Here is a 26,708-nt window from a genome sequence, read left to right as displayed (position 1 = left end):
AGTTAAATTCTGTTTGGAAGTCTATTGGGAGTTGAAATTTGTATTAAACTTGATGAGATCAAATAAGGAAACTTTTGATGTTTTATTTCATCTATAACTCTACTTCTAGGGATGGAATTTTCCCTATAAATACTAGTTCTCTTTTTCTAAATTTGTGAAGCTTTATTGTTAAAGTTGTATTCTCTCCATATTGTTATTGAATAAAACATCGGTTCCTTGACTTAATACTCTTTTTGTTTCTTTGCTTTAATCTTGTTCTATTAGTTGTGATATTACATATTTCATATTACACCATTAAATATCAATTCTTGTGTTGCCTTTCGGTCCAACAAAGTAGTTTCAGAGTTGTTCAGTCTTCAACATTTTGATAATCAAAATCTAATTACTATCAGATTTTGAATTATATGGTTATTCGTATCAATCAAATTAAAATTGTTAGAGATGCTAAACAATTCACTGAACTTTCACTGAATTTTGGAAATCGTATTCTAATTACTTGGTATTCAAGAATTAGATTTTGAATTATATAGGTAATCCTATCAATCAGTTTCAAATTGTCAAAAACGTGGAAAAATTCTCGAAGTCTAACTAATATTTCGGTAGATTTTGGCAATCATAATCTAATTACTAGGTATTGAAGAATCAGATTTTTAATTATATAGTTACTTACTCCTATTAATCAATTTTAAATTGTGATAAATATTGAGGAATTCCGAAATCTAACTAATTTTTCAGTGAATTTTGACAATCATAATCTAAATACTTTATACTCAAGAATTAGATTTTAAATTATATAGTTGCTCCTGTCATTCAATTTAAAATTATCATAAATATTAACTAAATCCCAAAACCTAATTAATATTTCATGCAAACAAGTAAAAATGAAAAATAAACTATAAAAAGGGCATAACATGGATATCAAAAATCCCACAAATAAATCTGTTTCTTTTGCAATTAAGCACCATGAACCGTACAATGATGAAATACATTTTAGTATTACTCTTATACTTTGCTAACTTTCGTGAGACAATAGCCTCACCACAAAAACTCAAATGTATTTTTACCGACAAATACGAGGTTCATATTGTCAGCAATCTTCCTCCAAATACTCCGCCAATGAAGCTACATTGTGCATCTGGAGATGATGAACTTGGATACCACACACTTCATACAAATCAAGATTTTAACTTTCACTTTTGTGAAAAATTTTGGTATACTTTGTTTTTCTGCCATGCTTGGTGGGGTTCAAAGAACGTTGGCTTTATTGCTTTCAATTCAAAATGGGTACGACACCCATGTGATGCAACCGGTTTGTGTTATTGGTTTGTAAAAAAAGATGGCATCTTCTTTTCGAATCACAGTCCTCCAGGAAATGACTTGATGCTAGTACGCAAGTGGCATGGACGATAAATGATTTCTTTCTCTCGATTGTTCAATAAAGATGATTCATGGCACAAGATAAATAAATGTTGAACTAGTTATTACTTTCTTGAGTGATTTATGTTTTAATCCTGAATAATGTTATTTAGCCCCCATTGGAAATACAACCACAATCTAGATAGCATTAATTTGACATTAATTGATAAGAATAATTAAATAACTCATTTAATTTCACCTTTTATTTAATGTATCATCTGATGCCACCTAAATTGTAATTGTAATCACAGTGGGGACATATAGCACTACTCTTTAATCCTACATACATTTCAGTCTTTTCCCTTTCTCAACAACGTGTGTGCGTGTAAATCAATGGGACATAAAAAGATGGCCATGCAAAAGGGTAATAGTCGTAGATGGATTTCAACAACCATATTTCTCGGTCATAAAATTTATACCTATTTGTTATTAAAATATTCGATTCTCTAAATTGTCAACGCCAAAACAATGTCGAACTTCTATCACTACTCACCACCTCGATTAAGCTGAAATAAAGCTCATTGTGCGAGAAGTTTCGCTCTAATGAATTTTTTTGTAATTTGCAATAAGATTTTTAATATAAAATTGACAAAGTTTTTTCCTTAACAAATTGTACAAAAATACTATGAAAATCAAATTATTTTCGTTGGCAACGGAATTACCTACAACGAAATGGTTTATTATTTGGACACTTGGACACACAAGTTAGAGGCACAAGACAAGCTTCTCCAAGAAAAATGGGAAGGCCACGATCGAGGCCTTGCGTATGTTTTCCATTATTCACTCAATCCTTAGTAGCCTTCCAAAGTCAACGTGATCAGCAGATGAAAATAATTTACTATCAATCATAAACAAGCAGAGAAACATTCATATTGTAAGCTAAGAATGATACTAAGAATTACTTAGCTGCAAAGCAAATGGCATCTGCCGTATGATTTTGTTAAATAATAATGATATTGTAAGCTACTATCCCAAGCAATATGCATCACACCGAATTCTATGTGCATTGTCGTATGACACTTAATTACCAGAAGATACTATGACGTTGTGCTCTTTTAATCGTCTTTGGAAATGAGCCAAGCGATTCTGTAACTGTAAAATACCGGCAGCCTTTTGGGACAAGATTGAATTCAATCTAGTGACATAATCATCTAGCTGATTCCCTGGTTGATCTGCCTCAACCAATAGATTCATCTCCTGCAAATGGTAAAGTAAAATTTGATGAAGGTGCATAGACTTAAGAATACAACTTGTAAAATAAAATGAGATACACCAATCTACGTTTATAAAATGAATTAACTTTCAAATCAATTAACAGAAAATGAGATGGCTATAATTCAGGTAAACTCTCTACCATGAATGCTGGTAATTTGCATCATAATCATATGAAAGACGTGATCCATCTAAATCAACACCGAATATACTTGAGACCTCGTATAGAAAGCATCAAAATACAAAAGAGAACACTCAATAGTATCGTAAAGCTGCCAATGCTAACAACCGAAGACGGTGTCTAGATTCAAGGCCGGAACAGTGTATGAGTAATGTGAAAGTAATAAATTGGTTTTGATCCAACTAATATTCTTCTATTCCATCACCGACGAAAAAAAAAAAAAAAGGACATGTTAGGGCTGCTATAAGATTATCACTAACCTCTCGAACAATATCCATTGTCTCCTCCACTTGTCTTCTATGGGCATTTACGAGATCTTCCTCTTCCTAAAGAATCAAAGAGTCACAGAAGTCAGCGCCTGGACTGGACTCGATCTGTTGTTAAAAAGCAATTTCTAGTAGTCTTACTTTCAAAAGAGAGTTCAAGTCTTCGTCAGAATTCGAGTATTTCACATCCGACTTAAGGGGTTCCTTCCACTTTGACTGGCCATTGGCTCTCATTTTATCGTCCATCTTAGAAAAACTGTATGATTCAACTTTTGAGTTTTTTGTCCATACTGGCTTCTCTGTCTCGTATAACTCTTCGTCATATTCTTCCCTATCAGTTTGTTCAGGCCACGAATCACCAGCGTCATCTTCAAATGTTGATGCAGGCGGTAAAACTGATGACAGAGGCTGTGGTGTTGATTCCTTCAGATTTGAGGTTGATGAGAAAACATCTTTTTTGTTGTTGTTCCCCTTTGAAAGGCTCTTCACCCTATAATTAAAAAGAAAGAAGATAAGACCTTACAGAGAAGGTGCCATTTGCCCAACAGAAGATTTATATCATTAAAAAATGAGACTTGCCTGTCCGCGTATCTTAATGTGTTTAATGTATGTTCACAGGATCCGGCATTGGGTGAAACACATGAAATCATCACAGTACGAGAATTTCCAACAAATGAATCCCTTAAGACTTCAGTTAATTTACTGCCTCTAAATGGAATGTGCCCTTGATCATTATCAAGAGCTCTAATGCATTCCTTCAAGGCAAGCAAACTTTTATTAATCTCAGCTCCTTCCATTCTGCATATTCAGAAAACGCTAACTGAGAACTTATTTAAAAAATGCAAATTGTTGGTATCATATCAAATAACATGAGAGACCAATGGACACTATAAGTATAGTTTTTTTTCTCAAACAACAGACAATACTTGGGTAATAATAATTATTAGCATATAAAGTGCAAATGTTATGCACCCTCAAACACAACATGATAAATACATCTCTGCATTTGTTAGATTTCTGTTTTAAGATCAGATGTCCAAATTGAATGTTTTCCCAGAGAATACTAAGGAAGAAGAAGATGATGAAGTTATATATACCTTGTTTGCTTATCATTATCAGTAGTATCTGCACCACGTTCACTTCCAGCAAGGTCTATAAAAGATAGCTTGCCAACAACTCGAGCAGGTTTGGATTCATTGCCATCAGCTGACCTCTTAATGGTAAGCTGAAGAATGGCATGTGAACGGGATGATTCCTCATTAGCTCCAGTGGTGCCTGTACTTCTTGTTGCATTTCCTTTCTCGATAAGGTCCTTAATTGTCTCCACATCTGATACTTTGTGCTCTTGCAAGCCTACAATACAAACTTGTTGCTTGCCATCCTCTCTCATGCAAAGCTTTCTACAAAAAGAAAATATGAAAGGTCTTGAAAATCCATATGGTGACTAGTAATGGCTGAATGATTTAAGTGAGAACCTAGTGGGGCATCTTACTTCCTATCACTGAGTAAGTCGTATAATTTCCCTCCGTATATCTCAAAGAAGCTTACAAACAATTGAAACCCTTGATTCCTGTAAGTGTGATGCATAAGCCTCAAAATATCCCTAGAAGCCTTGAGGGGTAGTGGTTTCATGGTAAAAGTTTTACCACTTCCTGAATAAATTTCAGAAGAAAAAACGTAAAAAGTTAGACAAAGCTTACAGATTAGTTAAGAATTAGGATGACACAGAGAAAAATAACATCTTCATGGATATCTTTCAAATATGTCTGGTATCACTTATCAGCCGATCATAAGCAAAAATTAGTCCTTTAATACGGCAGGGACCCAAATTTAGCACCTTCTTTTGTTCTATTTCAAATTATATAAAACGTCAGATAACCAACCATGAATTTTGTTCATTTTACTCTTTCTGCAATGCCTCTCATGATAAGAGAGGTCCATGGAAGCAGCTACAGAAATATCCATGGCTTTGGAGGACAATCAAAGTTAGTAAATTAAATCACCTAGAGCATGTCTTCCATAAAAGGGTAACTGACTGATGCTTTACCCGCCTGGTTCATTTCTCCAGACCACCAATCAAAAATATCTTGTTAAACCAGATGAGCAACAAATTTATCCAACACCGTCACTTCTAGATTTTCTGCACACAATGTCAATAACAGCACCAAATGCAAGTCCGTCTTTCAGGTCTAGATTCTTTATAGTTTCTACTCATCTATGACATTTTTTTTGCTCTATTTAGGACCGTCTTGTTTATCTGGCAAGTCCATGGGTGGCTGCAAAACCAAAAATCTAAATCCAAGCTTCACTTTTGCATGAATGAGGTAATCAAGCATGTTCTTCCCCACATTCTTAATAGGCTCTCGCCTTGAGGAAACTTGAAAGTAATACCATAAAAATTGAAGAAAAGTTTAATTAAGGATCTCAAATATGCTTAGCAAGCATGCAACATGTCCACTAGACCATGTAGAAGAAAATCAATCACCCCTAAATCTATTCTCAGATTTTGATTGATGTTTTTCACTTTTTGAATTTTTGTCGCTTAACTGAATTGCTTCCATGTTTAATGTCACAGAAGAAAAGACCATTTAATCTTTAAATATTTTATTAAGAAAGTCAAGTTACATGGTTTGTGGCATTTCATTAAAATGTAACATATAAAGCGTGTTGTGCAATTTTTATATTAAATGTCACACACAATCAATTTCCAACGTATGTTAATTTATTTTATGTTGTGTTAAATGTTGACTTAAATTTTCATGGTATAGAAAGTGAACACACATCACTTTTTGATTAAATAGTAGCATTTTATGTCTTTTTTTTTCTTTTTTTTAAAAAAAGTCTCACCTGACTTTACATAGTATTTTTTACTTCCAAAATACTTTTCATATGATTTTTCAAAAACCCCTATGTTTTAGCCCCTGTTTGACAATTATTATTTGAAAACTCTTTTTTTGTATACTTATTTTCTACCATGCTTTCACACAATAAAATATTTTGCATGTAAACTTAAAAAAAATTTCTACTTTTTAAGCACACATTTGCATAAAAATCACTATTCAAAACATTATTTTGGCCAAATAATGGCATCAAATAAGAGCTCAAGAGTATTTCTGTAAGTTGCCCTATAAAAAAATTAACACAAACAACACTAAACCCTTGTTTGAGCCTTTATAAAAATTCATTTTTCCCCAAAATCATTTTTAACCACACATTCACCAAATAAAAACTTTCCTACTTTTAACTATACATTTTCTAAAAAATCACTTTTACAAAACCTATTTTTCCCTTAAAATGGGGCTCAAACATATGCTAAGTTTGTGACGTATAATAAGGGGATGTTTGATTCCCATTTTTCCTAAAATATATTTTTCTCTCCCGTCTTTTCAACCACATTCTTCATTAAAATAATCTTACATGCAAATAAAAAATTTCTTCTTCTTTTTTAACCACACATTCTCCATCAATTTACTATTCCAAAATACATTCTTTAACAAGAATGTGGCTCAAACACACCCTAACGTTGATTAATGCCAATCACAAAGTCCATTGCGAGACCAAATAGACGGTCCAAAAGTTTGAGGCCTGCAATCAGTTAAGTTGGGCTTATCGCCCATTGCATTCAAAAATTATTTGATAATATTATACAGTAAGTTTAAATAAATTTCAAATAAATATGTTTATTCCCTCTAATGGCTTAATCTTTTAGATGAGGTAGTAAACTAGTTCAAGACAGGTATTTGACTAAAGTTAATGACGATCACCTCTAAATGCTTTAGACTGATGGATATTCATGGTTATGCATTGCAATAAATATTAGAATTACCCAAATATTATTTCATACTCTCGTGCTGATTTGAAGGAAATTACTTAGAAAATTACAATTTCTGTAAAGTTTTTCACTTATATGGCGTTGTAAAGTCAGCTTGTTCTTTGATTTTTATTTACATGAACCTTAAAAATTATACTAAGTCATTTGTAATGGATCACGGGATGCCTAATGTAGGAGACAATGGGAATGTACCATAAAAATAATATAAGATAGTGTGAGCTTTGAGACATTTGGACATTTCTCATTCTTCTATAGAAACAAATGAAAATGGTGCACTCAACAGTTATATAATATTGTTTAGGATTGACATTCACATTTCGGTAAACTCATGTCTGGAAAAATATATTGAAGCTCTCAATAATTAGATAAACCTAAGTCTCTTTCCCATTGATAAAAACTTGAAGGAGAACTAAAAAGTACCAACATGCTGTCGCGGTCAACATATCGAAATCGAACACATATTAGACACCGAAATGTCACTAACGCGTATCAGAGGCCCAACATAATAATATGCGTCTGACAATTGTGTCCATGTCGATGCTTCTAAGGAGAAAGTTTAATCTCCCCATGGGATCAAAAAACCTCAAATACAAACACTTTAGGAGATTGAGAAATGTCTACATGCCTTAAAGCTAACACTTTCTTAGATTATTTATCATAGTACATTCTCATCGTTTCTCACATTATAGCCATTTTGTGATTCATAAAAAAGGCTTAGTATAGTTTTTAAGGTTAATATGGATAAAAAAATGTAGAACTAATTGACTTTATAGGGCATACAAAAATTGTAATTTTCTAAAAACAATTTGCTTCAAATCAGCATGAGAACGAAAATTATATAAAAATAATAATAATAAAATAAGTTATAATATTTGGATAATTCAAATGCTTATTATAATGCACAATTATCTTATTGATTTAGCAACGCCTCTCGTGATAAGAGAAGTCCGTGTAAGCAGCTACAGAAATATCCATGGCTTTGGAGGACAATTATAGTTAATAAATTAAATCAACAAGAGCATGCCTTCCATAAAAGGGTTACTAACTGATGCTTTAACAGCATGGTTCATTTCTCCAAGCCACCAATAAAAAATATTACTATTGGTAATTAATTCGTTATACCAGGTGAGCAATAAATTTATCCAACACTATCATTTCTAGATTTTTTGCACACAATGTCAATAACTGCACCAATTACAAGTCTGTCTTTCAAGTCTAGATTTTGTCTACGTATAAAGCACCTACACGGACATGTCAAGACATAATTTCTCAAAAAATTACTAATACGACACATCATCGACAAATTGTTAAAACTCTTTAAAATTTTTCATTTATACAGTGTAAATTTAGCCCCTATTTGGTAAAAGTTAAAATTCAACTTTGAATATAAGTCAAAGTTAACAATTAATTTTAACTACACATTTTATGGAACGACGCTTTTCAACCACACATTTCATCAACTTCTATCAAAATCTATTAAAAATCTAACTTTAATCCCTATTAAACAGGATTTAATTTTATATTTGTTATAAATTTTTCTTGTAGAAATCTTTTAAATATGAGTATATATTTGTTGTTTAACAATAACTTTGAGTTGAAAATATATAACATTTTTAATAAAGAAAAAATGACAATGGGATAGTATCCAAGGAGTCTCGGTATCCAACACGTGTCGGACATATTACCCTAGTTAAAGTGCCCATGCTACTTAACTATCTACTCATCATGATATTTTTTGCTTTATATGGGACCTGTCTTGCTTCTCTAGCAAGTCCATAGGTAGCTGCAAAACCTAAAACATCTCAATCAAGCCTCACTTTTGCATGAATGGGGTAATCAAGCATGTTCTTCCCCTACATTCTTAAAAGAGGCTCGCCTTGATAAAACTTGAAAATAATTCCATAAAAATTGAAGAAAAGTTTAATTAAAAAACTCAAATATGCTTACCAAGCATGCAACAGGACCACCAGAGTATGTAGATAAAAAAACCAAAACTAGAAATACAGAAATAAAAGTCAAACAAACTACAGCAAGCTTCTAACACCAAATCTACTGATGATTACATGTAAGCAATTACCTGTTTGCCCATAGGCGAAGCAAGTAGCTTTGGTTCGTTGGAAAATTATTGGAACAATGGGCTCCACAGTTTCTCGATAGACCTAGAGATATAAAATGTTGAGAAAAAGTTATAGGCCGAGACACCAAGAGTATTTTACATGGTTTCACTCTAGATCACGCTCATCACCTCATCATTTGATACTTCCTCATTTAGCACGGCATCAAAGACAAATTCATGCTTCTCCACATATTCTGTCAAGTCAACCTGCGAGAAATTGGGATTCAAAGACATTGAATATCTCACAAAAGAAATTCTGACTACAATGAAATATAAATAACGATTACCTGTCCATTTAATTTTTGGCACAAGACTACCATATGGGAGGATAAATTTGTTAATATTATCCATTATCGAGTGCTTTCGCTGGAGAACAGCAAAAGACAAATCGACCCAATAAAAAGCATGTATCTGACTGACGACTTGAATCAACATTATTCTCTTATTGTGAAAGAAATCAATCAAAATTAATGTGCGGGCAACATGCAGCATTAAGAAATAAGTAACAACATGAGGGATGAAATTATTCTCAAAGTCAGTCACGATCAAAAAAAATAACCAGGAGGAAAAGATTTCCGGAAATGCACAAGGTATAATTGGCAATGAAATCAATCTTTTTGTTTGGCCCTCATTTTCTAGAAGTCATTTTCAATCACACATTCCATAGAACCCACAACTTTTAATAATTTCTAAAATTTGAGTTTTAGTTAAAGGAAACAGGGATTTAGATATATTACAACAACCAATCCAGTTGCCAGTGCTATTATAAGGAGCAGTACAGGCCATCTTATTGACAAAATGTAAAGCACAAAACGTTATCAAAATTATAACCAAGAGACATTAAAGAGACCTATGATAGCAATCTTCTTAGAAAAAAAAAATTTAAACATGCACAAAAAGATACTGTCACAGACCTTAAGTTTTGTCTCATAGACTACAAGACAGTTAGACTCTGTTTCAATGATATCTTCCTCATTCTTCGACAGTTCCTTTTTGTTTAGTGGTCTTTTACGTACCTGCAACCAATCAATCATAATTGAATGCAAGGTAAAAGCAACAATATAATCTGTAATTCATTAATCCAGAGCATGGAAGACATTATACTGAAAAAAATTGCCTCTTGATGCAATGATTGCATTTCATGAAACTTGCATAGGTTAGTCTGATTAAAAGACTATATGTAATGCTTATTAGTAATAAAATCAGAAAGTAAGGAATGTAGGTATGGGTAGCTACAGGCTAATCGAGAAACAAAAAGGTAAGAACAGTTTGATTAGAACACGAAAAACATACTTACCACCACTTTGATCTTTGCAACATTGCTGGCCCTCACATTGTCCGTTGCAATGCTTTTCATAACATTGTTCTCCTGCAAACCACGAGCTTTGCCTGTTTGTTTACTGTTTCCAAAGTATGGATTGGAGTCATCAAAGCTTCTTCCCTGTGCAAAATGCATTGAGGTGCCATTATACAGACGAGGAGCTGGCATCTAGTTTCCACATACAACAAAAGGAAAAAAACAGGGAAAAAGTTAAAATAACAAGATGAACTAGAATAGCAAAATGTTTCAAAACCAAATTAAAACAATGAGACCGATAAAATATCTAATAACTAATGTGCTATCAATTTTCTGAGCATAATCTTATATTTAGAGACCACACTAGCTTAGGGATTATTATCAGCTACCATGAATCCAATTTTCTAAACTAGATAACTTTAGATTTCTCACTATGAGTGAAATGAAATCTTATGACTTGTTGAGAAAAAATCATCAGACATCATCAATAAGCCACATATTAATTAGGCTCACAAGTAATTAAAACCTGAAGTCAACAAAGAGTGAGTTGTAATTCACACACTTGAACACGAGATAATCCACTGTAAGGGCAATCACACTCAATAGAAATTAATTCAGCAGCACACCCAAATACTTAATCCACTATAACACAAAAAAATAAATAAATAAATAAATAAATAAATAATAATAATAATAATAATAATAATAATAATAATAATAATAATAATTTCAGTCTTCTACTAATTCATTTGCACAATTTATTGCCAGAATCCGATATCTACCGAGGAAAGTAACTCAGTGTCGAGAGAATGCAGATCCAAGAGCCCCGGGCTATACTCATTTGGTGAAACTTGCTCCTCTACATTCCTTCTCTGACTACCTGGCCGTGAATATACTGGTGGCATCAATGGCTCAGCAAACAAATCGCTATTTCCACTATAAGTCCTCTGCGCCTGCACGCTCCTATACATCTTCGAGTCCTCACCCCCTCCATTATGGTAACCAAAATCCTAATTCAAAATTCGTAAATTTTCCGTTGCAGAATTCAGATATTCAGATCTAAGCATACATTTGGTCAACAAGCAACGCTAAATTACGAAAATGCACCTGAAGTGGAGGAACTGCATTGTTCGATAGCTGCATGTGCTGGAGACCAGCTGATTGCAGCCATCGGCCGTTAGATGATGATTCTAGAAAATTATCGGAGTTCTGCCGCTGGTGGTGCACAGTGGATGATGCACCAGATCTCTGCCTTCCAACAGCATTCATTTTCTCTCTCTAAAAATTCACGATTCCGTTCCTCACGTAATGAAATGGAGTAATGAGAGATGCAGAGAGAGAGAGTTTGGAGATGAAATGTAAGAATTGGTCGGGGAGAAGAGAAGCTTCGAACTCTAACGGTTGTGATTCGTTTCTGTACAGTGAAAAGTTCTAAAAAAATTGCCGTAAAAATTTACAGGAATTACAGGAATGTTAATTAAATAATGGGAGTGGTAAAAATTTGAATCTCGATCTGAAAGGGGGCAGAGAGCGACATGAGTTATACGTGCGAGAAATTTTTTATTGGTTGAAGGGTGGGCCCCGCTTGTTTTTGAATTGAGGATGCTATCGGTCAAATCCCTTGCCGTTTCACATGGTGGGATGTGTCGTTTTTGTAACGCCATGCTCCTTGCCTTGAGGTAACAAGACTAGTTTGACATGTGTCATGGTTTTACTTCAAATTTGAGCCCTAATTGACAACCATTTTTTACAACAAAAAAAATAAAAATAAAAAATTGTCAAACTAATTTTTAACCATATATTCTTACAACAAAATATTCTATGTTAATCCAAAAATTTTCTTAACCCATGTTTCAACCATTATTTAAAAACTTATTTTTCTACATATTTATTTATAACTACACATTTACAAAATAAAATATTCTGCAATTAAGTCCAAAATATTTTTCCACTTTTTAATCACTTTTTTAATATTTACTATTCAAAACATTATTTTTCTCAAATAATGACTATCAAACAGGGATTTACTTTTTAATCATACAATCTTCAAAAATTCACTATTTCAAAATTCATTTTCTCCAAAAAATAAAAACTCTCTAGGTTGCCAAACAGGGACTAAGGAACTGCATTGTTCGATAGCTGCATGTGCTGGAGACCAGCTGATTGCAGCCATCGGCCGTTAGATGATGATTCTAGAAAATTATCGGAGTTCTGCCGCTGGTGGTGCACAGTGGATGATGCACCAGATCTCTGCCTTCCAACAGCATTCATTTTCTCTCTCTAAAAATTCACGATTCCGTTCCTCACGTAATGAAATGGAGTAATGAGAGATGCAGAGAGAGAGAGTTTGGAGATGAAATGTAAGAATTGGTCGGGGAGAAGAGAAGCTTCGAACTCTAACGGTTGTGATTCGTTTCTGTACAGTGAAAAGTTCTAAAAAAATTGCCGTAAAAATTTACAGGAATTACAGGAATGTTAATTAAATAATGGGAGTGGTAAAAATTTGAATCTCGATCTGAAAGGGGGCAGAGAGCGACATGAGTTATACGTGCGAGAAATTTTTTATTGGTTGAAGGGTGGGCCCCGCTTGTTTTTGAATTGAGGATGCTATCGGTCAAATCCCTTGCCGTTTCACATGGTGGGATGTGTCGTTTTTGTAACGCCATGCTCCTTGCCTTGAGGTAACAAGACTAGTTTGACATGTGTCATGGTTTTACTTCAAATTTGAGCCCTAATTGACAACCATTTTTTACAACAAAAAAAATAAAAATAAAAAATTGTCAAACTAATTTTTAACCATATATTCTTACAACAAAATATTCTATGTTAATCCAAAAATTTTCTTAACCCATGTTTCAACCATTATTTAAAAACTTATTTTTCTACATATTTATTTATAACTACACATTTACAAAATAAAATATTCTGCAATTAAGTCCAAAATATTTTTCCACTTTTTAATCACTTTTTTAATATTTACTATTCAAAACATTATTTTTCTCAAATAATGACTATCAAACAGAGATTTACTTTTTAATCATACAATCTTCAAAAATTCACTATTTCAAAATTCATTTTCTCCAAAAAATAAAAACTCTCTAGGTTGCCAAACAGGGACTAAGTCTCATCAGAGCAATTTGATTAAGCAGCATCAATTTGGTGAGAAAAAGAAAAGGAAAATACTAGATGTACATAATTTTTGTTCATAAGGATGTCCATACCTCTCACATGAGGTGGAACCTACAAAATTTAGGCTCCACCCCATGTGAGAGGTATGGACACCTTGATGTACAAAAATTATGTACATCAAGCAAAGTTCAAAAGAAAATTGGTATTTTATCTCTTTTATAAAAACTTCAAAATGTTCTCATGTATTTTATTTTCGTTCTCGTACTCCTATTTCTCGTATATTCCCCTCCTCGCGTGTACAACTAAAAATAAAATTTGTAATCTATATAATGGGCACACATTCTTTCAAAGAAGACAGTAAAAAACAAAAGACAAGATCTAGGAAAAATGGATCGTGATCTTTACATCATGATTCCATTATCCCTCTCTTATTGTGTTTGTATTTTCCCCACACGGTCTCCCCTTCTTGTGCCTACTACCCTCCCACTTTTGGTTGCTCGAGAGCTCAGCAAATGCTTAAGTTTCAAGTACAAGCTTTTCTCTAGTTTCTACTCTGGAGTCTTTTAAACATATGATAGGGGTTAAAAATGTGTATGGAAAGACGAGGCAAAAAGAAGATGGGAGAATCATGCAAATAAGAAAGAGGGAGGGGGTAGAAATATAAGTGATGGGCATTCCAAAAATGCCAAAAAAAAAATGAATAAATTTATGTAAAACGTTTTAATTAAGATTAAAAGTTGTACATTTAACATGTAAAATATGTTTTATAAACCATAAAATTAAAATGGGGATTTTTTTCACTTATTATTAATAAAATATTATAAAATATAGAGGAAAAAGAAAATAAAGTAGAAATATCAATAGACTTGTGTTTTTTTTTTTTAAAAAAAAATTTGATAACTAAATCCCCATATTTACAGAGAAAAACTGGGGTTACAAGAAATACAATAGTCATAATAATTAGTTTTGTAAGGGTATAATAATGGTCGTCCATATATACTATTTTAGTTAAAACACCTCCCCTCTGATGACTAGTTACACTATAAATGTCTCATTAAATATTATTTAGCAAAAACTCAGTGGAATAAAAGTATCAAATAAAGGAAAAAAGTAAAAATAATTATGATAAAATTAGAGTATAGAATGATGTTTCATTAAAAATCTTATCAAGAAAATTCAATGAAGCAAAATTTGAAAAAGAAAGAAAAGAAAAGAAATAAAGAAGAGTGCAATTATTACCCTTGATTTCAATAAACAAAAATTATTGTATCGAGCCATCCATATCTTGTATGCCAATATCTTCAATGACACAATTCTAGCGAAGTACCTTTAGTGTTATCTTGTCCTCTAAACCATAACATCTTCATATAAGGTATTTACAGCTTTTGGAGACTGTAATAACATGATGGCTTGAAAAATAGGTCTTGCTCTACAGGAGTCTCGTACACAAAATTATAATATAATCAAAAGTTATATTGAGGGTATGTCCTTTAGTTTATATGCATTTATTATAAAAAGAATGTGTCTCGTTAAAATCTTATTAAACCATTATTTGGTGCCGATTAAAATTAAAATTTTAATATAAGTCAAAGTTAATAATGAATTTTGACCTCATATATTCATAGGTTCCACGGCTTTTTAACTATATATTTTATCAATTTTTAGCAAAATCTACTTAAAATTTGATATTAATCCCCACCAAACAGGGGTTAGAAAAAATCTTGTGAGAAAAATTCTAATGAAAGAAAAAGAGCACATTGTTTATTTGAATACGCTACAAAAGATGCCTCAAATTCCATGTATTGAAAGGGTGACGATATATATAGTTGTGATTGCATCCACTACATGATAATTTATCTATTTATATAATATTTGCAAAATTTATCATAAGAGTTGTGTATTACATATTACAACTTTATTTTATTTTGATAGGATTGCATCGTTTTATTTGACCAATTATTTAGACGTTAGTATTATTCAACGAATTTTCTTCAATATCCTCGCTATTATTCATAATGAAGAGCTACATTATAATAAAAAATGGTAAATAACACAAAACATTTTTACTTTTCAATGTTATTGTGCAAAATGTCCTTATTTTTCATTTTTTTTGACATTTTTCATCCTTCTTTTTCACCTTTCATTACGCAAAAGATCCTTTCATTCATTTTTTCAATTAAAAATAAAAAATAAAATTTTCCCCATATTCAAATAAAACAAAAAGTAAAGGAAAGAAAAATAAAAATCTAATTGGAACTATAACCCCAAGTTTTTTGAAAAAATTACAAATTAGTCAAAAATGTATATTTAAAAATAAAAAATAAATAAAAACACCACCCTTCCCCTCTAATGGAGCCATGGGGGGAAATCAAAAAAAGAACACACGAGTGAAATAAAAAAAAAAAAAGAAAAAGAAAAAAGAAAAAGAAACTATTTCGACTTTTGTTATACCAGGGATTAAATCTCTATTTTCATCATCAAGAAGTTCATCTGCAATCTTATTCTATCGCACTGCACGCTCTTTGGCAGCAAGACAGGGATCACTCCAATTAGGAACGTTTTTATTGGGTGAATCCTCAAATACATAATCTCCCAAATGAAACTGGCCACACCTATGCTTACAAATCCATACTGAAGTGGAAGCTTGTGAGTAAGAATGATAAAGAGGATATGAAAAGGGGGGGTTCATATAGGCAGCATTGGGGTGGGCAGTCGAATATTGTCCAATTCAAGGGTGCTTATGAGGATAGGCATTCTATGCATCTTCTAATGAACTTTGTGCTGGTGGGAGCTTTTTGATAAGATTATTGCTCAGGGACATTATTCTGAAAAAGCTGCTGCTGATCTTCATAGGCAGACTGTGAATGTTGTTCATCATTGCCATTTTATCGGGGTGGTGAATAGGGATCTCAAGCCGGAGATTTTTTTGCTTGCTAGTAAAGACACAAATTCAATGTTAAAAGCAACAGATTTTGATTTCCTCTGATGGCTTCATTAGAGGGGAAGGGTGGTGTTTTTTTTCCTTTTTTTTGTTTTGATTTTTAGATATATATTTGTGACTGATTTGTAATTTTTCGAAAATTTGGATTATAGTTGCGATGAACTCTTTATTTTTTCTATTTTTTTAAATTTTGTTTTATTTGAATAGGGGATAAAATCGTCTTTTTATTGGAAAAATAAATGAAAATGATCTTTTGCACAATGAAATGTGAAAATAGGAATGAAAATGTCAAAAATGAAAGGTATGGACATAATTTATTGGGATATTTTCACTTTCAATATTTCAAATGCTTGAACTTCTTCAAGGATTTTAAACTTAGTTATATCTATTTGTTCTCCAGGAAAATGGGCCTCCTAAATGATATCATTTTCCTTATTTTGTTTCATTTTCTTTGTAAGTTTTTTGTCTCAAAAATCAAATGTATTCACGCTTCAAGCATGTCATTGATATATCAAATATAATGTAACGAATTGTTCTCCTAGAATATCATTCGAATTGGAGCATAGCTTATGTACGAAATATTGTTGATCTATTTGATCAGTAAATCCATTTAAATACTTATCTTTTGAACTTCTAGTTCATATTATTTTTGTGAGGATCTAAAAATATTATGATGCATTATGTGTATAATTTCTCAACTTCTTAAATTCATTTCCTAATGTTGAAAAACCTTGTCAAATTGATAATCTAAAAATCGTGTTGTAGAATATCATTCGTTAAAGTTTAAGAGGTTGTACAAAGATTCAAACTACTCTATTCATCACTAAATTTTGCAAAAGATTTCCACGGGGCCACTAAACTTTGCAAAAGATTTTCAAAGTGATCCCCTGGGAAACATTTTGAAAAGTTTAGTAATGAATGTAATGATTTTTAAAGTTTAGTTACCTAGTAAAATTTTTTTGCAAAGTTCAGTGATGACTTGAGTGATTTTTAAAGGCCAATGATCCTGTGAAAATTATTTTACAAAATTCAATGACCATTTGACTTATTAACTCCCCAAAAATCATCAACATGTGAGAATGTTGAATTTTACACTGTGCCAGAGAATCTATGTGTGTGTACTGAACGCGTAATATTTTTGTGTATACTTTCTTATTTAGTTCCATATATAATTTTTTCTTTCTCATTCTTTTTTATCGACAGAAATGTAATAGATTGAAGATGCTATGGATCGAGTTAAATGGTTAGTTTTAAAGAAGATTCGATTAACATTCAAACCAGATGAGCAAAAGTACTAAATGTCTAAGTAACTTTTTTTTAGAACGTCCTAGTTATTGACTGCATTTTACTTGAAAAAAGAGATGCAACATGTTGGAGTGAGTGATTGAGATTAATAGCCTATAAATTGTTCTTAAAATGAAACGATGCGATTAAATCAACATTTACAGTATTTACAACTGGAGTCTATACGAGCAATACGCGAGCAAGGATCAATATGCATATATAGAATATTTTTCAATTTCAAAACAAAGTTACATGCAACCAAGTGGCTAGGAGGTCAAGATGTCACCTGCTTGATATTTTCTTGATTTCACTGCATTTATGATTTCAGAATTTGAAAGAAATCTAAGTAAAATCAATTGTGCTATTTACTGTCTACCCTTATGTATGTATCCTGAGCTCCTGATGTAGCTCATAATCACTGAATGCATACCAAAGATATTAGTCATGAGCAAAGATGAAATTTTTTTGAAATTATAACGCCACCGAATATTCCCTGTTTTTTACCAGTTAGTGCCATCAATGTATATCTCTTTCCATTAAGAATAGTTTTTTATTTGTTTTTTATGCTATAAGAAGGTGAGCAAATGAATCTAGAATATTAGAAAAATGTCGCTTCGTTGAATAAGTTGAAGAAGAAATATGGCTCAAAAAAGGATGCCTTAGAGAAGATGGATGCAGCAGTTAGGCAAGCACGTTAGCAAAATAAAATTGAACATCAGTATCAGAAAAATATTTCTTCTTTGAATAAGTCGAAGAAGAAGCATGTCTCCAATGCTGATGCCTCAAAGAGGATGAATGCAACCATTAGTCATCTACATACCAGATGCATCATTGACATGCAATCCATGGACTTCATCATTTCAAAAATTAATAATTTGCGTGATGATCAATTGTATCCGAAACTTGTTACCCTTCCAATAGCCTAAGTACTATGCCACTATTAGAAATACTTCCTAATGTTGCTTGCTTCTATTACCGTTTATTGTAAACAAAATGAGTAATGGGGCATATAACATGACTACTTCATTGAACACATAAACTCTATGTATTCTAATATGATACCATGAAATTCTCTTGCTAATCTTCTTGTGCATCAACTTTCAGGTTTCATTGTTCCTACTACCACGAAAATCACTTAGCTTGTGTATCAATATTTATATTAAAATCTATACTAAGCTCTTTGTAATGGATCACATGATAGATACAACGTGGGAAACGATGGGAATTTATCGCAAAAAAATAAAAGATGGTGCGAGCTCTTAGGCAATGGGACATTTCTCATTGTCCATTAGAAACGAATGACCATGAGGGCACTCAACGGTTGTATGATATTGTTCAGGATCGGCAGTCTCATTTTAGCGAGCTCACGTCTCTATAAAAAGAATATGCCGAAGCTCTAAATGAATGAATGAAGTTAAGCCCCGTTCATGTAGATAAAAACTTGAAAGAGAACGTTTGTGGGACCGAAAAAACCCTTGTACAAACACTCTTCCAAGTCTGGCATGGGTACATCAAATACACCATTAGTAACTTTTCTGTTATTATTAAGAGTACATGGTTGAATTAGAAAAAGAAATTCCATCTTAAAAATAAATGTGCAAAGTCGAGAGAAAAACATATGAAAAGAATTGATGAGTATATATTTATCGGTAAATGCACCATCTTCAGAATTCCCTTTTGGCGGGGAAAGAAAGAACAACAAACAAGTTTCCAGATAATTCTTATTGTGGCGAGATTATAGAGTTTTTCTGCATCTTTAAATCCTCGATACATATTTCAAAGTCGGTGATGTTGTGTCTTCATTTTTACACTTCCCAAATAGGGAATTCAATATTCGGCTCCAAATTCCCAAGTGGAAATTACGCGGCCACAAGTACTTAAAGATCACTTTTCATATTCCAAGGTTGAAGTTTACTTGTACAGTTTTCAGGTTTTAAACATTATAATTAAATATAAAAATCAATTAATTAAATGATGCACGTATCCCGTGCAATTAGCATTCATATACGGGATTATTGTAACTTCCTCTATTATTGGAAACCCCCAATTCTTCTCAAACATAATCTCCCATTATTTCCTAGCTCAACTTCCACAATTTTTCAAATTCATCTTTCATAAATCTCCAACTTCCGAAATTGAAAGGTAATTTTCAAAATAATGTGACTCAAACAAACACTTAAATTATTAATTTTGAAATTTAAATTAATATCTGATTTTTGTATAAACAAAATTTAGAATTGATTTTTGAAATTGAATCTTTAAAATTTTGATTGGGTATAATTTCCATAATTTTAAGTAGAAATTACGCGGTCACATGTACTTAAAGATCACTTTTCATATTCCAAGGTTGAAGTTTACTTGTACAGTTTTCAGGTTTTAAACATTATAATTAAATATAAAAATCAATTAATTAAATGATGCACGTATCCCGTGCAATTAGCATTCATATACGGGATTATTGTAACTTCCTCTATTATTGGAAACCCCCAATTCTTCTCAAACATAATCTCCCATTATTTCCTAGCTCAACTTCCACAATTTTTCAAATTCATCTTTCATAAATCTCCAACTTCCGAAATTGAAAGGTAATCGGTAAATTGAAGGGTGAGATGAAGGTGAAGAATATGGTGGAGACGCCTGACAGAAGAAACCAAAGAAAGCCAGAGGATAGTTTAAAGAATATGCCATCGAAAAGGAATAAATCATACGGGTCTAACAAAAAACAGTCCGCCAAGGTGATATTTTCAATTTTATCGTTTTTTATTATTTATCCGTGACATTTATTCGGTTAAATATTACAATCAAAGGAAATATGTGGGGGTTTCTGTGTGAAAGATATGTTCTGAATTGTACAAAGATTTACAGTAGACCGTATGTGACATGACAATCCAAATGTGACCAATATACTATGGATTTTTGACCTGCCTCAATAGCATGACATTGCATCTGTGACCTTATTGCATGATAGATATTCGATTATATTTATATGTGACCTCATTTACATAGTTGTCTGAGAATCTATATGTCTAGTTCCTAATTTAATCTAATATTTCCACTTGAAAACGATGTTTATGGATTTGTTAATGGATTGTATTCCATTCTCTATATATGTGACATTAAATGCATGATTTATATATGATTATATGTATCTGTGACCTATTGTTCCAATGTGTCTAAGACTATTGTGGGCTAACTTGTTATAATTTCTTAATATGTGACATAATTCATGATAAAAGTATCGTACCTAATAAATTATGTTATGCTTCTGTTCAGGCATGATTGCAGCATATTCGCGATTACATATGCTGAATACTTGCTCCACAACGACAAAGATTCTATGTCGAAGAAATTTGACGCTGGGAGAACTAGGCTAGACATAGCGTCCTGGTTATATAAACATCAGAGGATATTCAAGCCTACAAAGGCATGGAAGCATACAAAGGGAGAGGAGATTGTCATTGAGTGAGGATTGATAATGTATTTGAAATTTAGGATGATGATAGGATTTTGTAAAGGGTCTGAATATTGGCCTCTTTTCTATTTTCGTTTATAATAGTTTGTGTGATGACACTCGTTGGAATTATTGTGATACTGTGGTTGTACATTGACACATTGAAAAATTGTTTGGTTTTTGCATTTGATCAATTCTTGTGTCATTTCTTAGCAGGTTTAGTATTTTATATTTGGTCTCAGAGCTTGAGATGTTTGATAGTGTTGTGTTCTATTTCATTAATAGTTTGTGAAATGTAAATGGTTTGTGTTGAATAATAGAATGTATATTTCCTGGTCATAGATTATAGTTTATTACTCATATACATCTGTATTCAGGTCACAAATCATAATAATTCCACTCGACACATGTCACAGGTAATAGAACAGGTCATTGATCAACGTCACAAGTCACATGTACTTAATTAGTCTGCTCAAATCAAAGGTAATAGATCATATACTGTTTTCAGAATGTCACATATACATACAAAGGTTTCAGAACCAATTGTGCAGTTCATTTGCAGAAGTTATAGACTATAGTATATTGTCACAACCATGCATCGGCCACATACTTAATGTACAGGGGTTACAGATATGTGTATATTGGTCACAGTTGATATGATACATAGTTAACCCTTCACTGGACAAATTCTACTATGTTGGTCACACATCATAATATCAAATCACAGATTCTGCTTCAAAAGTCACATGGTATTCATTCGTACCACGATTACATCAATGAATATTTCATTTACAGTAAAATGATATACCAATCGAGATGTACAACCACTTTATGAAGTGTTAAATGCTATAAAAATGATCTGTTTGCTACCTAACTGTGTCATCATCCGAGTTACTGTTCTTTTGCTTTTGTCCTTGCTTAATTTTGGCTTAATGAAACCATATTACTGCATCTTCTCCGGTTGTGACCACATCCCCCACAACGTATTCCTTCTTGTCCAACCAAATAACCATAAACTCAAACATGTTCTTTATTGCGAAAAAAGAAAACTCAATTTTAGAATTTCTTTATCATGAAAGATCTTTCCTTCTTCCACCTCTATGGCATCGGTGATTTTCACAACTGTGATTTCTTGTTGAAATATGTGACCTGCTGGTTCAATTGCTGCATTGCAAATGTCTAATGCTAAATCCTGTAATGAAAACAACTCTCCAGTACTTTGTACATTAGCTGGAACTGTAATACTTCGTTGCTCAATTTCTGCTGTTGTTACATTAATACTTAACGAGTATTTGGAAGGGTCACAATCCATTTCCTTTAGCGTAATGTACGACAGTACACTACTGTTACTACATTTTTTTCTCAGAAGTCAAAACTTATATTGCATGTTCTAATATACACAAGTGTCACAGTTTATTGCAATTGGTCAGAATATTAGATTTTAGGTCACAGATTATCCCACACACTCATAATTGAAAGATCTGTTTTCACACAAACAGATTTCAAGTCATATATGTATGCATACACTATTAGTCACGTATCACTGTATTTTGGTTTAAGATCTTATACAACTTGACACGGCATATTGAACTGAAGTCACAGATCATTGTATATTAGTCACAAATCATACGCAACTTGACACAACTTAGTTAACTCTAGTCACAAATCACTATATATTGGTCACAAATCATATGCAACTTGTCAAAGCAGAATGTACGTGCATATTGGCCACTGACCAATATGCATGTATATATACACACACTATAAACATTTCAATGAATAGTTAAATTAGAAACGCACTGATTGTGAACAAATATTTTAATTATGTAGTTCACTATATCGAATTCACGCCATAGACTTATGTTTCTTTATTACATTCACGTGTACGTAAATGTGATAAGATGTATGAGTTTCATAAACATTGACCATAATTGAATCAACAATGCAGTAGTTATTTTAGAAACAAAAGTAAAAATTGATCGTAGAGCTTAATGTACCCAATTGCAATGAATGGATGTATTAAGTCGTTAAAAAGGTCAAATAAATAAATTCATGGCACGACTTATCGACGGTAACTGCTATATGTTTTTTCGACACTGCTTCGATTTGAAATCTTCAATTGCGAAGTCAACAACCTTCTGAACTATTCCCAAAAGTACAACACAGCCATGGCGTTAACTCTATTATATTGTGACGAGATAATTCGATTTGTGAATCTTAAAATTGTGACCTTGAATGTTGATTCCGTCGTGATAAATGTCAAATCAACAGTAAGTTTGTATTTCAGAGAGGTGGATTTATATTTTGGGGAGTCCGCTTAAAGAAGGTAATTGCTAATTGCACGCTTGAATTGAGGATACTAATTTAACAGAATATATATATATATATATATATATATATATATATATATATATATAACCTGACTTTTGAATTTTGGAATTTTCTGACCTAGAGAATGAATTGTGTATTCTTAATCGCTGGATTATGTTTTTTTCCCAATTCCCAATCCCTTGATAATGGGCTGCATGAAAATCGAACATAGAGAGCAAAGAAACTATTCGATGCAACAAGCAGAAGCAGTATGTGAAGTGGGCCATTACGATCTATAACAAGTTTATGGCGGTCCACTTAACCCACGCGATGTCCTTGAACAACATTGGGGTCTCCATAAATTAATTTTCCTCTCCCTCTCGGTAGTGATGGCAATAGGGCAGGGCACCCCCACCCCCGCCCCTGTTTGGCCAAAACCCTGTCCCGCCCCGACGGGGCAACTTTTTGCCCCATTTGTTGTCCCGTTTAATTTTTTATTTTTATTTTTTTACGTTTTCAAAGTTTCGAATTATGTTATTATTAGAGAATAAAATACAAATTTAAAAATGAGTTTTTAACGGATGAATTGTCTAGAAATAAAATTATTTTTAATTTTTTTTTTGTACTTTTTCTTTACGGGACGGGTTCGGGGCGGGGCATCTTTTTTGCCCCATTCGGGGTGGGGCGGCACCAGGGCATCAAATTCCTACTGTTCTTGATTTTCAAATTGAATTAAAGCACTCGAACTCGATTATTGAGGATGACATTTAAAATGAAAGCACTCGTAATTTGAACCACCACAACGTTAAGGTCCCGTTTGGTACCCATTTTTTTCAAAATAGATTTTTCTCTCTTTTTTTTCAACCATGCATTATTTATTAAAATAATATTACACGTAAATCAAAAAAATTTCCTTATTTTTTAACCTCACATTTTCCATCAATTTACTATTCAAAAATGCATTTTTACATAAAAATATTTCCCAAACACCCTCTAGGAGTAGTAGATGGGAAGTGTGAGGGCAAGATGAGGACTTTCAGATAAGGAGGGTACTGAAGAAAAAGTTTTATAGAAGTCGCCTTCTTCGATACAACAAAACGATTGCAATCATGAGCACCAGGCTCGTCCTCATCCGTTTGTGAATAATTGCTACATGTCTTGGGATTATCTTTTTCCCGATAGATTTGCAAGGTTCGACATCGACCCTGGCTAATGTGGAGGATTATCAGTACCAGGTAGAAGATATTCAGAGAAAAATACAAGGGAAAAAGGTAAGAAAATTGAAATGTACAGTGAAGATGATGGAGTATTGAGCACATGGAGGTGACCACTGAAGTGGTGGAAGGCACAGTGGAACTTTCAACAAAGCCTCCTCCGACTCAAACAGTGGAGGCTCTAGCAGAAGGGAAAATGAAATGCAGATAGAGTAATATAATTTTGTTGCAAATATTTGGGGATCTTGATTATTATTTTCTCAAGGCTGACAAGAGTGCTGATGACGTATCGAGTTGCTTGAGACTACTCGCTTGCATTGTCATTCAAATTTTATTGATAAAAAAGGGGGGAGTGTGTGTGTGTTTGGTGTTTAATGTAGTTAGAATCTCATAGTAACTGCTTCGCAATAACCTGATAACAATAATGTTTATTTAACGATGTTGAGGATTGATTCAGAAGAGCACGAGACACGTGCACTGATGTTGGACATTGTTGGGTTTTTTTATACCCAAACCCAATAATCTGGGCGATGACTTAAAACAGTTGTCAGATTATTTATCGACACCATAGACTTAACTCGACTCGAAGATGAACTATACTTTTGGATGGCTCGGGTTTGGATTGGATGATTATTTAGTTAGTTGAACCATTTAGTGATTAATATAGAGTTGAAAATTGGCCCATTAGGTTAAGTTATATGACAGCCCACTTAGAAATCTCTTGGCTCATATTTGATGACCTAAACTAACATATATATATATATATTTATTTAGTGATTAATATAGAGTTGAAAATTGGCCCATTAGGTTAAGTTATATGACAGCCCACTTAGAAATCTCTTGGCTCATATTTGATGACCTAAACTAACATATATATATATATATAGAGAGAGAGAGAGAGAGAGAGGGAAGCCATGTGAGGTTGTAGTGAGATTCAACTATTGTGATATCTTCTCCTTCCTCTCCATACTTTTGTGGATTGCTAACGCCACCATCCTTCTCCTTTGTGGGGTTAGAGAGAAAGAGAGCAGTCCAAATGTGAAGGCAAAAGTTTAGGATCGAGTCAAGGTAAACCGGTGTTCGTTTGATTATTTTCTAAACCCGAAATCAAGTTTTATCAAGAAATTTCCGCGACAGACATGATATTGCCATGGGAGGAAAAGCAATATGATGAAGTTAAGTTATGCACATTAAATTGGTTGTTTTTTGTCCAGTTAATACCAAGCATCAAAATCTAAATTTGTTGGTTTCAATGGAATTTTTGCTATAAATTCGCCTTTGGGTACACTACTTCAAAACTCAACCAAATATCCAGAAATCGTCAACATGCAAAATTGTTGAATTTTAACACCATGTCAAAAAATCTGTGTGTGTGTAGCACATAATTAATGAACGCATAATGCCGTTGTGTACACTTTCTTATTTATCTCCTTTTTTAATTTTTTTTTCTTTCTTATTTTTTTCGCCCCGACAGAAATGTAATAGACTGAGGATACTACAGATTGAGTCAAACTATTAGTTTTGAAGATTGTTCAATTAATATTCAAGCTTGATGTGCAAAAGTACTAAATGTCTAAGTAAGTTTTTACTATTGAATCAAGCTTTCTAGTTAGTGACTGAATTTTATATGGAAAAAAGAGATGCAACATGTTGGATTGAGTGACTGAGATTAACTACCTATAAATGGTTTTTAAAATGAAATGACGCAGTTAAATCAACATTAACAATGTTTACAAGTGGAGTCTATTCGAGCTATACTCGAGAAAGGATCAAGATGCATTTATAGAATATTTTTCAATTTCAAAACAAACTTACATACAACCAAGTAGCTAGGAGGTCGAGATATCACCTACTCGCTATTTTCTTGATTTACTGCATATATGATTTCGAAATTTGTGAGAAGATGCCACCTACTCGCTATTTTCTTGGTTTACTAGCATTTATGATTTCGAAATTTGCGAGAAATCTATGTAAACTCAATTGTGTCTTTACTATCTACCCTTATGTATGTATCCTGAACTCTTGATGTAGCACATAATCACTAAATGAATACCAAAGA

The 26,708-nt window shown here is 32.7% G+C and overlaps 1 protein-coding gene across 2 annotated transcripts; it reads right to left on the bottom strand.

The window, feature by feature from the left end:
- Window positions 1–2,233: 2,233 nt before the first annotated feature.
- LOC111368007 (kinesin-like protein KIN-13B) lies at window positions 2,234–11,764 on the bottom strand. 2 transcript variants are annotated; one of them, XM_022989167.1, is made up of 12 exons: window positions 11,428–11,764; window positions 11,103–11,330; window positions 10,321–10,464; window positions 9,938–10,039; window positions 9,153–9,230; window positions 8,985–9,066; window positions 4,568–4,727; window positions 4,173–4,475; window positions 3,655–3,873; window positions 3,217–3,565; window positions 3,070–3,135; window positions 2,234–2,613 (listed from the first exon to the last, which is right to left on the bottom strand). In XM_022989167.1, exons 1-12 carry the CDS (start codon window positions 11,587–11,589, stop codon window positions 2,437–2,439), a joined length of 2,070 nt encoding a protein of 689 aa, XP_022844935.1. In that variant the 5' UTR covers window positions 11,590–11,764; the 3' UTR covers window positions 2,234–2,436. The 2 variants fall into 2 exon arrangements, with proteins under 2 accessions (XP_022844935.1, XP_022844934.1); XM_022989166.1 differs by having other exon boundaries at window positions 10,321–10,512; window positions 11,428–11,762.
- Window positions 11,765–26,708: the final 14,944 nt, after the last annotated feature.

This window comes from Olea europaea, chromosome 18 (genome assembly GCF_002742605.1).
Source record: "Olea europaea var. sylvestris chromosome 18, O_europaea_v1, whole genome shotgun sequence".
Classification (NCBI taxonomy): domain Eukaryota; kingdom Viridiplantae; phylum Streptophyta; class Magnoliopsida; order Lamiales; family Oleaceae; genus Olea; species Olea europaea.
Note: the sequence above shows the minus strand (reverse complement) of the source record. Positions and strands in the feature narration are given on the sequence as shown.